Source organism: Emys orbicularis, chromosome 7, assembly GCF_028017835.1.
Source record: "Emys orbicularis isolate rEmyOrb1 chromosome 7, rEmyOrb1.hap1, whole genome shotgun sequence".
Taxonomy (NCBI): domain Eukaryota; kingdom Metazoa; phylum Chordata; order Testudines; family Emydidae; genus Emys; species Emys orbicularis.
The window spans coordinates 99,052,810-99,066,235 of NC_088689.1; the positions used below are offsets into that span (position 1 = coordinate 99,052,810).

The 13,426-nt window shown below is 48.6% G+C and overlaps 1 protein-coding gene across 1 annotated transcript in view; it reads right to left on the reverse strand.

Moving 5' to 3' along the window:
- Positions 1–6,670, reverse strand: part of EHD1 (EH domain containing 1) — a 32,356-nt gene extending 25,686 nt beyond the window's left edge. The window contains exons 1-2 of the mRNA XM_065407248.1: positions 6,267–6,670; positions 2,257–2,354 (exon numbers count right to left, since the gene is read on the reverse strand). Coding sequence (XP_065263320.1) covers positions 2,257–2,354; positions 6,267–6,670 — 502 coding nt within the window. The remainder of the gene's footprint in view (positions 1–2,256; positions 2,355–6,266) is intronic.
- Positions 6,671–13,426: the final 6,756 nt, after the last annotated feature.

Genomic DNA, 13,426 nt, shown 5'->3' on the forward strand with positions numbered 1-13,426 from the left:
TGAGGGTGGGTCTGAGGCCAGGGCTGTGACCAGGGCCAGGTGTGGAGCTGCAGCTGGGCTGCAGTCAGCCCAAGGCTGTGGGCAGGGCAGGGCCAGGCATGGAGCAGGGCTTGGGGGCCCTCCCTCCCTGCCCTCTGTGGGGGCTGGCCTGGCCCTGCCACACACCCCTGAATGTTCCTCCATGACAGTTTGGGGACCTCTGCTCTAGAAGGAAAGGAAGGCTAGTCTTGTGGTTTTGGAAGTGGGCTGGGATTCACAAGATCTGAGCACTAGTCCCAACTCTGCAGACCTGGGCAAGTCCCTCCATAAAATGGGGATAAATACTCCTTTTCTCACTTTGTGGTCTTATTGTACCAGGCACTGTGCACACAAAGATGGCCCCTGCCCCAATCTCAGCTGTGACTTCTAGGAGCTATGCATGCAAACAGGGCAATCAGAAGTCAGCCTGTCCTGCCCTCTTTACACCGGGTTCTCAGATGAAGGTCAAGATATTGGTGTTTCTCCCAAGGCACTCCAGGCACTTAAAGGAGCCAACAGCTCTGGGATGGGGACTAGGGTTGACAATGCTGCTTCAGGTTTCTACCTTAAGCTCATCCATGCAGGAGACAGCTCTCTCAGGAAGCCAGTCTGAGAGAGTGGTTATCAAAATCCCATTCCAAATTCCACCACCTTGAGCTCCAAGGGCACAGTGCACTTCTGACCTCCCTGGTCCAATATGGAGAGAGCAGCATGAACCCTGTAAGCATCACTACATGCATGCACACACCCCTGCCCCCCCAAGGGAGAGGTTAGAGAATAAGCCACCTGGGATAATTCATGCATGACTGGAAGGTACTCCAAGTGCTGTCCTAGAGCTATGTATTCTGGTGATACGGATGGGACTATACTTACAACAGGTTCAGATGTATGCACTTACGTAGAACAGATCCTATTTTTACTCCGAGCACCCAGCCATGGGAAATTACTGCCTGCCAAATTCTCCCCCTCAATATTTAGCCATGTAGATAGTGACTCAAGTCAGCCATTGTCCCTACCTCCAGTACAGTGGAGAGGAAAGGAAACAGACCATATACATGCATTTTGAGAAGTGGCTCAGCTAAGTAACTCATTGAGATGATCTGAAGTGCTTAGCATTCTCAGCAGCATGCTTCACAACTAACTGAGGTGGGAGGGTGTCATCCCCATTTTATGCTACAGAAAGAGGCACATTAATGAAGCTAGTTACCCCAGAGCAAAGGCAGAGATGGGACTAGAACCCAGGAGTGCCAACTCCCCAGCTCTAACCATTACACTGCATTCCTCATCAATCTAGAAATAGAACCCAGGAGTACTGACTCCCAACAGCCAGCTCTTATTTCATTTCTATTAAAATTACTAGCCCCACACACAGCAAGGGAGCCTCTGTTCTAAATAGGCCAGACAGGGTGAGAGGGGAGTGACTTGCCCTGGGTCACAGCAGAACCAGGAATAGAACTTCTCTCAACTCCAAGTCAAATGCCCTAGCCACTAGACCAGGCTGCTCTTCCCCTAAACGGCCTTAAAGCATTGACAACCCAACAAGCGATCCTGCATGCATCCAAGGGGTGCCATGCTAGCCTCCCAAGATGAGCTGGACTTGTCCTAATACAATGGTTCTGGAGTGGACATCAGATGCACTTTGTCAGCTTCACAGTTAAGTCTCAGCGCCTCAGATCTACTTCAAGCTAGTCTTTGGACAGACTTTCCAAGTGAGGGAATCACCTCTACTGACACTATTCTCTTCCAAACCCAAAAAACAGAACATTCACAGCTCCCAAGATAGACAGCTCCAGAAAGCCAGACTAGCACTGGAGTTTTAGCCACCAGTGCAATATGATTTGCAGTGATGTCAATCATTTGTATACTAGGAGTTGACACTGGGGCAAATATCTCAAGCCTTGGCTGACAGAGAACCAGGAAGGTTAAGTGGATGACTTAAGAATGTCAAGCTATTTAGCCTTTAAGGTGAAACAAATCCAACTGCCTTTGCTTGGAGCAGTAACCTGCTGCTGTTGTACCAAATGCTTTGCACACATGTTCTTCAGACCAGATCTCTAGAAGAGGCCAAAAATACAGAGGGATAGTCAAGTTTGGCTCAAGCTAGTCTGTTTTTATATTATGTAGTATCCCCGGTTTCACGCTTCAGGACTCCATGGTCCCACTGGTCTGTCAGATCCAGTCTGGAAATTCTCATCCAATGTAGGCACTGGTACGCATTTAAAGCGAACAAACAATTACCTCTGCTTATGCGTTGCTTCTCTCCCGAGAGGATACCAGGTGTGTCAATGATACTGATGCTATCCAGGACAGGGTTGGGTAGTTGGGCACACATGAACCTACATGAGAAGAGATACTCAATTAGAGAGGCTAGGCACTTTCCTTCTATGGTATGTAAAAGATCAGAGGCAAGAAAAAAAAAACAAGGAAGACCAGCCATGTGGTCAAGGCTGTAGGCTGGGGCTCAGGATATCTGGATTCAATTGCCTACTTTGTCAGACTCCCTATGTGACCAGGGGCAAGTCTCCCTCCCTTCTGCCCCCACAGCAGACACTGCCTTAACTCCCCTATCTGTAAGGGGGGGGATAAGAGTTTTACCTAACAGGGTATGGTGAGCATAAATCCAGCCTCGGGTATATGGGAGGAGGGCTGCTAAGCTAGACAGCAGGCTCTTTGGGGAAGGGGCTGTCATTTATTATGTTTGTATAGCACTAGCAGAATGGGCATCTATAAATCACTCCACCTCTGTGATTCACTGTCTTATAAGAAGTGGCTACCTTAAGGAGGTGCATCTCTTGCATTCTAAGTATGTGAAAAACTGGACAGAGTCTGTAGCTTCTTTGGCAGATTTACTAGCAATAGTGACCAATTTTAAGCTACCAATTATCAATTTTCTTTAAATTAAACCTGGAGCGTCACATTAATGTATCATCTACAGAGCAACACACCTGCTCTTCAGCCTTATATGCATAAAGCCACCATGTAAGTCTACAAGGCTAAAGACAAGGGAGCCATACTGGAGCAGTACTGTTATTTAGAGATTTCTATTAAACCCCAATGAAGACAATAGACTTACTCTTCAGCTGGTGTAGATCAGCTTCAATGGAGTTCTAATTTAGACCAGCCCAACATCTAATCTGTCACTTTTAATTAAGCTATTGCTCTCTGGTATCTGAAACCTTTAAGCCCAATAGTGAAATGTTAGATGCAAGCAGCAATGTGAGTCATTAAGAATATTAACGGGAAATGTCAGTCAATACTGCAAGTTACTGTACTTTATACCTTCCAGCTGCTGACAGAGTGGCAAGCTTGATGCCAAAACACAGCACATTTTTTAAAGGAAAGAGTGCCAGACTTTAGAATTCCACACCTAACCTTTCCACTACTCCAACAATACAATGATCAGTAATTTAATGCTGCCATTCACTGTTTCCTAACTTTTGATCAGATCTTCTCTTGAAAATGAGTCATCTAAAAGAGGGAGAATTTGCTGGAATTCATTTATTTTTCCACTAGGCAGACCAACTGGCAAGATATTTAGCTTGTTCTTATTTCAGAAGTTGAGTCCATAGCAATTTTAGTTACTCAGTGGAGTCAGCAGCTCCCTTCTGTTGGGAGGAGATTTCAGCTAGCTATGCAGAAAGGAAGAGTCTGATCAACTACAACAGCAAAGCAATCGTGCTGAGCTGACATGGATTTCATAGAGAGGCAGGAAATCTCTCAACTCCTGCACAAGACTCATTGTAAGCCTTAATCCCTAGTGTTTCAAAAGAGACGGAGCAGTTTTAAAAGCTGGACATTTCTACATTATCTTCCAGACACACACAAAATCTTAGTTTCAAACTGCATGCCTTGCTGCTCATACACAGACACCTTTAGCATGGTGATTATAGCACAGCAGTGGGGGGTAGGAAAAACAAGGACATGTTACTCCTTTATTGAGCCTAGAGACCCACTGTGCTCTTTTAAGGAGCTTTAGGATGAATGCAAGAGACAAACCTTTGTTACATGCCAGCTGAAGAACCCACTGGCTAGGACAGTTAACAGATTAAAAGGATACAGTGTATTAAAGCTGCAGTACGCAAGACATTTTTAATCACACTAGGCCATCAAGATGAGAACTTGGGTTAAGCATTAACACTCTTCACTCTCCTCCAACAGGGAGATCAGAGGCCAACATTCCAGAGACCCATTTAACAGGGATGTTTAAATGCCATCTAGAATTGGTTTATAAACAAGCCAGCCCAAAAACAGCTAGTAGATCCTGACCTAGAATTGTCCAAAAGGCAGCCTTCTGGGCAGAGAGGAAGCAGCCATGAACAGAGAGGGGCCCTGATCACGAGTTCAAGCTGCATGCTATGCCACTAGTATGGCTTTCAAGTGTTTCATTCATGCCTTCCTGCATCATGCCCTTGTGGTCAGCTATGAAATCATCTTCTATCACCAAGGGCAGGGAACCCATTTCTGGATGATTATGAGTGTTATGAGAACCTGTGGCTGGATATGCCTGAATTACCCACTTCCTTATGGGTTTCACTTCAAGATTAAAATAGAAAATTGTGACAATCTCTCCCCTTTCAACTACAGAAGCAGCCACATGCTAGGAAATGTCCACTAGCATTAGGCTTTAATCAGCACCTTAGGGCATCAGAACATTTCCATGCCCCCTGTATTATTGAGGTCACACTTTTGCACAAGACCAGGGAAGCCCAAGGGGAAACCCACCCTAAAAAAAGGTATTGGTTTAGTTTGAGAGAAGTTAGACTTGGCAACTCTTTGCTTATGCTTTGGGGTGACAGTCTCAAGAATCTCAAAGTTACAGCAGGCATCAGGAGACTTATGTTTTACCCCCAGCTGTGGGCAGGCTTGGCTGAGTCACTTCAACCCTGCCTCTTAGTTATTCCATCTGTAAAACAGGGATGTTACCCTAAGAGCTTGGAGAGCTACAAGTGGGTGTTTCAGTTAGATCCAGGCCCCTTTACACTGTCAACAGCTATTATAGGTGCCAACAGTACTGAGCAAGAAGGGACTTCCCAGCTGGTACAGAGGCTTCATGCCAGCCCTGGGAGCAGAGGTACATGACAGGAGTACTCTACAATACCTCTGCATCCAAGGGAGCCCCTGAACTCCCTTGCAGGAGCAGAGAAGTGGGCTCTGAGTTATGAAGGGACGCTGTCATGTTAAAAGACTAATGAATTATGTCCCTTCTTAGAGTTACTATCCTCTTAGGTTTAGAGGATTGGAGTCTGAGATGTTTAAGTTAACTTGCTTTAATATTAATTTCTCCCATTTCAGCTTGGGAAATCACCCGGTCAGTTTCATGTTTGTTTAGGATCAGTTCCTAGTCATTTCATTCAGAGCCCCCTCCATGCACCACTCAGAGGTGGCCAAGATAACATTGCTATCGAAATCTGAGACACTGACAGGAAGGCATCACTATGCAGTTCTGCACAAAAATCCCCTTCTGCCTGAGGCCACTCAGAGACGGAAGACTGCCTAGGGGGCAGGGAGGGAGTTGTAAGAGAATTTGGCTGCAGAGTTTATAGGGTGAGGCATCCAAGAACTATGCCTTAGAGCAGCGGTTCTCAAACTTTTGGCCTCAGGACCCACTTGTAAACGTTTATGGCCTGTCAGGACCCAGTAAATAGTCCGGGGGTGGAGGCCCCAGGGTGGTTTCAGTTAGGTCAAGCTCAGCATTAACTGTACAATGGCAGCTCCCCATCCCCACCTACCAAGGTACCACCCCAGTGACCATGTTCCTCAACAGATGAAAGGCCTAATGCTAGGTTTGGAGAGGGGGGTATTATGTAGGAGTTGGTACAGGGCTCTGCACGAAGAAGGTTGCCATAAGTCTGGGGGCTGACAAGTATTGTTGGCAGGCTTCCCCCCCCGCCCCCCATCCTGGGGCCTTCACACCAGGGTCTAACGGCTTGGAGATGGTACTAAGCTCGAACTGGGAGTGCCATGCAGTGCCACTCATGCCCACCCACCAGCCCAGACTCACCTATTGAGGTATGGCGCTGGGGGGGCCTGCAGGTGAGTGTGGCACTGCAGGTCCCCCCATACTCGGGCTCTCACCTGTTGAGGACGGTGCTAAGCTGGAGGCTAGGGGTGCCATGAGTGGCCATGCAGGCCCCAGGCCAGCCCTCACCTGGGGAGAAAGGCGCTGAGGGGCCCCCCGTCCCGCCCCTCACGTGTTGAAGGAAGGCGGCGAGCGACGCTGCAGGCCCCCGCGCCGCCCCCCCGCTCACCTGTTGAGAAAAGCGTTGCCGAAGGAGTTGAGCTTGCGGAAGGGCCGCCGCGGGTCGACCACCAGGGCGTTGCCAGGGACAACGCCCTCGGTCTCGCCGCCCATGACGGCGATGAAGGAGTCGGTGGTGGGCTCGGGCCCGATGCGCATGCCCGGGAAGTCCTGCTCGATGAGGTGCCGGATGAAGGTGGTCTTGCCCGTGCTGTACTGCCCCACCAGCAGCACCATGGGCTTGTTCTCCCAGTCGGCCGGCTCCAGCGCGGGGGAGTGGAAGTCGTGGAAGCGGTAGTACTCCTCCAAGGGCAGCAGCTTGGTGGCGTAGAGCTGCTTCAGCCCCTCCGAGACCGTGCGGAACAGCTCCGGCTCCTTGCGCCGCCGCGCGTCCTTGCTCACCCAGCTGAACATGGCTGCGGGGACTGGGGGGGGCGGGGAAGGCTGCGTTACAAGCGGGGACGGGAGCGCTACAACGGGCCAGCAACGCCCACCGCTGTGCTCAGCCGCCTGCCACTGAATGAAGCGCCCCCCTCAGAGCCTGCATTTATACGTATCCCCACGGCCACGCCCCCGAGAAGCTGATTGGTGCCCGTCAGTTGGGCCGCTTCCGCCCCGCTCCCTCATTCCAAACGCTCCTTGCCACAGCTCTACAATCGTAGTGGCGTCACTTCCGCCCCTCTCCTCCGCGTCCGCTTTTTGCCTTTCCCTGCCCTCCATGACAGTTACCGAGGTGGAAGTACAGTAGCTCTAAATTCTCACATCTCCGCCCCTACCCCCACTAGTCGCCATGACAGTTACTGAGGCAAAAGTAGCCTCAATCATTGGCTGATGTAGGATCATGTGGTGTTCAGGGACCGCAGGGATTTGACCAAACCCACACTTACAATGAGGGGTTGCTATCTTCACCCTCTGCCTCCTCACCACTGCCACCCCGGTGGCCCGGCTCCCCCCACGCTGGGCGTCTCGGATACCATTATCACTGAATCAAAATCGCCTCACACCATTCCCCCAACCCCTGACTCCCCCATCAAAATCAACCCCCAGCCCCCACTGCCCACCGAAATTAGGGGTTGCCAACCCTCCAGGATTGTCCTGGCATCTCCAGGAATTAAAGATTATGTCACGTGAGGAAACCTCCAACCAAAACTGGCAACCCTATACCGAAATCAACCCCAAAGCCTCTGACACTGTCCACCTAAATTAGAGTGACCAGATAGCAAGTGTGAAAAATCGGGACAGGAGGTGGGGGTAATAGGCACCTGTATAAGAAAAATCCCCAAATAGCAGGACTGTCCCTATAAAATCAGCATATCTGGTCACCCTAACCTAAATCAACTACCCAACACTGCCCACTCAAATCAAACACCTGATTCTGCCCACTGAAATCAACCTGCCAACCCCAACACTGCCTTCTGAAATCAACTCCCAATCCCCAGACAATGCCCACCTAAATCAGCTCCCCAACACTTACCACCAAAATCAAACACCTGACACTGACCACCAAAATCAACCCCCAAACTCCATGATATGGCCCAAAAGAGTCAACCCCACACTCCCTGACACTACCCACTGAAATCAACCTGCCTATCCCCCAGTGCCCATCAAAATTAACCCCCAACACTGATCACCAAAATTAACTCCCCAACACTGACCACCGAAATCAACTCCTCAACCCCCAACACTGCCACTGAAATCAAACCCCCAGCCACTGATACTATTCACTGAAATCAAACCCCAACTCCGACAGTGTCCACTGAAATGACCCATCAACTTCCTGACACTATCCCCCTAAACACCACGCCTCCTGAATACCATTCCCCCAACACCAACCCCCCAGCCACTGTCGTTCAAGTCGACCCAATTTATCCCCCAAATCGTCCAGAAACCATCCCTCCAAATCAGGGCCGGCTTTAGGAACTGCGGGGCCCGATTCGAATACCCGGCGGCGGTCCAGGTCTTCAGCGGCACTTCGGCGGCAGGGGGTCCTTCACTCGCTCCGGGTCTTCCGTGGCACTGAAGGACCCCCCGCCACTGAAATGCCGCCGAAGACCCAGAGCGAGTGAAGGACCCCCTGCCGCCGAAGTGCCGCCAAAGACCCGGACCGCCGTCGGGTGAGTAAAAAAAAATTAAAAGGTGCCTAAGTTAGGCGCTCTTCTTTAGGGCACGGGGCCCTCTTAGGTGCGGGCGCGGGGCCCAATTCCGGGCAATCGGGGGAATCAGCCTAAGGCCGGCCCTGCTCCAAATCCTCAGACACTGTCCCCCCAACCTTTTGACACCATTCCCCCAGTCGCCCTCTGACTCTATCCTGCTGGATGCTGCCGCTCCAAATCATCCCCCAAACCGCCTGATATCATCCCATCAAATCCCCTGACACCGTCTTCCGGCTAGATTGATCCATGGGTCTGATCTGGGGCTGCTGGGAAAAGGGATGGGGGAATACTGGGCTAGCTTACCCCCAGTGGGGTGATCTTAGGTGGGAAGAAGGAGGGATATCAGGCTAGATGGGCCCATTGGTTTGATTCAGTGTGGTGGGGAAGGGAGTAATCCTGGACTGATCTGTTCTGATGTTTCTAGGAAACAGGGAAGAGACAATGGGTGGAGAGAAAGATTTGAGGAGGTTGAGGGAGGATCATGCTCATATTTCTATTCAAGCGTTTGAGGAGTTTCCTGTCTGGGAATGAATCATGCCCTCCCCACAGTCGCTGCCATTTCTCCTCCTGGAGAATCTCAGTGTTGGACAAACACATTTTCCCCTTTATCACTACCTCTGTCTATAGCTCCCCAAATATATATATATACATAAAGAGAGATGGCCCGACCCTCACCCGAGCTGCCCTCGTCCATTTCCGCCCCTTTGGCCGCTCCTTTCACCTTCCTCTGCATCATTAACAGGCAATCTGGAACTTTGCTTTGTCAATGGGCTCTTGCATCACAGATGAAGTCAGCAAAGTTCTGGAATGAGTCACTGTTAGGTAAAGGCTTGCTGCTATGCCCCATCACCCAGCTCCTTTCAGTTCCTCCTCCCGGACAATTCTACTCATGCTGGCAGGTATCAATGGCAGCCTGATTAAAGCCACTGCCCGTGCGAACCACCCTTCTTTCGGGAAAAACACAAGGAGCAATTAAGTCCCATAGAGCAGGAGAGCTGGAGACAACAGAAACCACCCAAGGCAAACAGCTGCATGGAAAAGCATGAGCATGGCTAAGCCATGTTGGCTGCGGGGTTTCCCTGGGACTGATTGCAAATGCAGGGGCTGGGGGATTGCTTGGAAAGCTGAGTCTGTGACCATGTGAGAGAGGCAGAGAGCCAGCAGACAGCAAGAGGAACAGAGGTGAGCGTGGCCTTGGGAGGCAGCAAAGAGACAGATCTTCTAGGACTGACTGGAGAGGCAGACTTGGAAACTGTGAGCACGAACACTGCTGGTTGTTTGTTCCTCCTGTGCTTAGGGACACAGGACAGTGTGGATATTCTTTGCAAATAAATAAGATTGCATCAGAGAACATACCCGCCTCACATCCTCTTCTTCCTCCTACTCTCAGAAACAGCCTGGCAAGGCCCCAAGTGTTGGCAAACTGCTTGTTCCAAAGGGGAAGCAGTTCACTTAGGGTGTGATCCAATGCCCATTGAAGCCAGTGAAAAGAGTCCCATCAAGTCGCTGGGAATCATCAGTCAACGTGTGATGGATCAAGCCTTTAGTTCATCTTCTGGGGACCGTCTACATAGTTACTTCACACTAGCATTTAACTTCATAAAGGGCAACTACACAAAAATGAGGAAGCCAGTTAAACAGAAATTAAAAGTTACAGTCACAAAAGTGAAATGCCTGCAAACTGCATGAAAACTTTTAAAAAACACCCTAATGGAGGCTCAAATGTAGAATCCCAAATTTAAAAGCATAGAAAGAGGGCCAAAAAAGTGCCACCATGGCTAAACAACAAAGTAAACGAAGCAGTTACAGGCAAAAAGGCATCCTTAAAAACTGGAAGTTAAGGCCTACTGAGAAAAATAGAAAGAAGCATAAACTCTGGCAAATCAAGTGTAAAAGTATAATTAAGCAGGCTAAAAAAGAATTTGAAGAGCAACTAGTAAAAAACTCAAAAACTAACAGCAAAAATATATATATTTTTTAATTACATCAGAAGCAGGATGCCTGCCAAACAATCAGTGGGGCCACTGGATGATCGAAGCGCTAAAGGAGCACTCAAAGAAGACAAGGCTGTTGTGGAGAAGCTAAATGAATTCTTTGCATCAGTCTTCATTGCAGAGGATGTGAGGGAGATTCCCACACCTAAGCCATTCTTTTTAGATGACAGATCTGAGGAACTGTCCCAGATTGAGGTGTCAGTAGAGGAGGTTTTGGAACAAATTGATAAATTAAACAGTAATAAGTCACGAGGACCAGATGGTATTCACCCAAGAGTTCTGAAGGAACTCAAATATTAATCTGTAAGCTATCACTTAAACCAGGAGACTGGAGGATAGCTAATGTGACACCAATGTGACGTTGCACTCCATAAGAGTGCTGAGCACTGGGAAAGTCTCTGTTAACTAAGAAACCCCTGAGCTGAGTGCATCTTAGTTTCAGTGAACTACAGAGGGGTGTGGCCCAACCTCTGGGTCTCTGCTGAAGCTGACTAGAGTGTCTAACTCAGCAAGACAGGAGTGGAGGGGCGCCTGTTCTGGCAGGAGGGGGTTCTCTATGGTATCCCAGCTCATCGAGTGGTGGTCTCAAGGGAAGACAAATGGAAATTGATGCGCAATTTGCCCGGGAAAAGGCTGCCCTGGAAAAAGAAAAGGCTGCCCACCAGCAAACCCTGGACTTAAAAGTCAAAGCAATTGAGGCCCAGAGACAAGCACAAATTGAGACCCAGAAGCATGAACTGGCTGTAATGAAGTGGAAGAGGTGCACAGAGACATGTATCCTGGAGCTGGAAGTTGGGGTCCTGGTGACTGCTGTGGTGGGAACAGGGCTGCCCAGAGGATTCAGGGGGCCTGGGGCAAAGCAATTTTGGGGCCCCTTCCATAAAAAAAGTTGCAATATTATAGAATACTATATTCTCGTGGGGGCCCCTGCGGGGCCCGGGGCCTGGGGCAAATTGCCCCACTTGCCCCTCCCTCTGGGCGGCCCTGGGTGGGAACAGACCCCAAGGACTCTGTACCTGAAAACAAGCCCAACCTGAGTGAAGGGGGGGTGGGATTTTGCTGGCCAGAGAAGGGTCTGTCATAGCTGGTAGCTGTGAGCCCACAGCTAGATCAGGGTCACCTTCCCTTTTGGGGGACACAGGAGCGTCTGCCCCAGAGGAGAGCCCAAAGAGGAATTTTAGGTATACTGCCTCCGCCATGGACAGTGTCCAAGTCTCTGGCAGTAAGTTCAGGAGGAGGGTGTGACGTTGCACTTCATATGATTTTATGAAAATATGCTAATGAGTGTGAATATAATGTAACTGGAATATGCTTCATGCAAAAGGTCTCTTGTAAGATATCATTACAAAGCTTATAATCTACTGAGTATGTTCATATTATTTGTATGAATGTATCATTCTTGTATCTGAAACTAGAAATATGAAATATAACTCTGAGGTCCTATTGTAATTATGCAAAGTGTGGGCCATTAATGGTGGTTTGGAATCTTGATGGCTCCCATTAACCAGGACAATGGTCTGTAGATGGCTCTGTTTACTTGCAAGCCTTCCTGTGAGTCAGGCTGGGAAGAATGAAGGCTTGGAGTCTCACAGGACATGTGACCATGTCACCTGGTACTGGAATCCATCTTAAACCTGGTGGTTTTCCATATAGAAGGAGGGGTGGGGACCCAGAGAGACAAAAGATTCCCGCCTTGTGCCAAAGCTATAAAAGGGGGTGGAACAGAACAAAGGGGGCTGCAGGCATGAGAAATCCCCTCGCTACCACCTGAGCTGGAACAAGGACTGTACCAGGGGAAAGGATTGGGCCCAGGCTAGAAAGGAGTCTAGTCTGTGAAAGAAGCTTATTGGAACATCTCTGAGGGTGAGATTTCATCTGTATTCAGTTTCCTACTGTATTAGGCTTAGACTTGTGTGTTTTTGTTTTATTTTGCTTTGTAATTTACTTTGTTCTGTCTGTTATTACTTGGAACCACTTAAATCCTACTTTTTATACTTAATAAAATCACTTTTTACTTATTAATTAACCCAGAGCAAGTAATTAATATCTGGGGGAGCAAACAGCTGTGCATATCTCTCTATCAGTGTTATAGAGGGTGAACAATTCATGAGTTTACCCAGTATAAGCTTTATACAGAGTAAAATGGATTTATTTGGGGTTTGAATCCCATTGGGAACTGGGTGTCTGGGTGCTGGAGACAGGAGCACTTCTTAAGCTGTTTTCAATTAAGTCTGCAGCTTTTGGGGGACGTGGTTCAGACCTGGGTCTGTGTTTGCAGCAGGCTAGCGTGTCTGGCTCAACAAGACAGGGTACTGAAGTCCCAAGCTGCCAGGGAAAACGGGCTCAGAGGTAGTCTCAGCGCATCAGGTGGCAGTCCCAAGGGGGTCTCTGTGACCCAACCTATCACAACCAATTTTTTTTTTTTTTTAAAAGGCTTCAGAGGTGATCCCGGCAATTAGAGGCCAGTAAGTCTAACTTCAGACACATAGATGAACATGATTTGTTTGTTGGGGAAGAATCAATATGGCTTTTGTAAAGGGAAATCGTGCTTCACCAATCTATTAGCATGCGTTGAGGGGTCAACAACATGTCGACAAGGGTGATCCAATGCATATAGTGTACTTGGACTTTCAGAAAGCTTTTAACAAGATCCCTCACCAAAGGCTCTTAAGCAAAGTAAGCAGTCATGGGATAAGAGAGAAGGTCCTCTCATAGAGCAGTAACTGGTTAAAAGATAGGAAACAAAGGTTGGGAATAAATGGTCCGTTTTCAGATCGGAGAGCGGTAAATAGTTATGTCACCTAAGGATCTGTCCTAGGACCAGTGCTGTTCAACATATTCCTAAATGATCTGGAAAAGGGGTAAACAGTGAGGTCACAAAATTTGCAGATGATACAAAACTATTGAAGAGAGTTAAGACCCAGGCAGACTCCGAAGAGCTACAAAGGGATCTCACAAAACTGGGTGACTGGGCAACAAAATGGCAGATGAAATTCAATGTTGATAAATTCAAAGTAACTCAC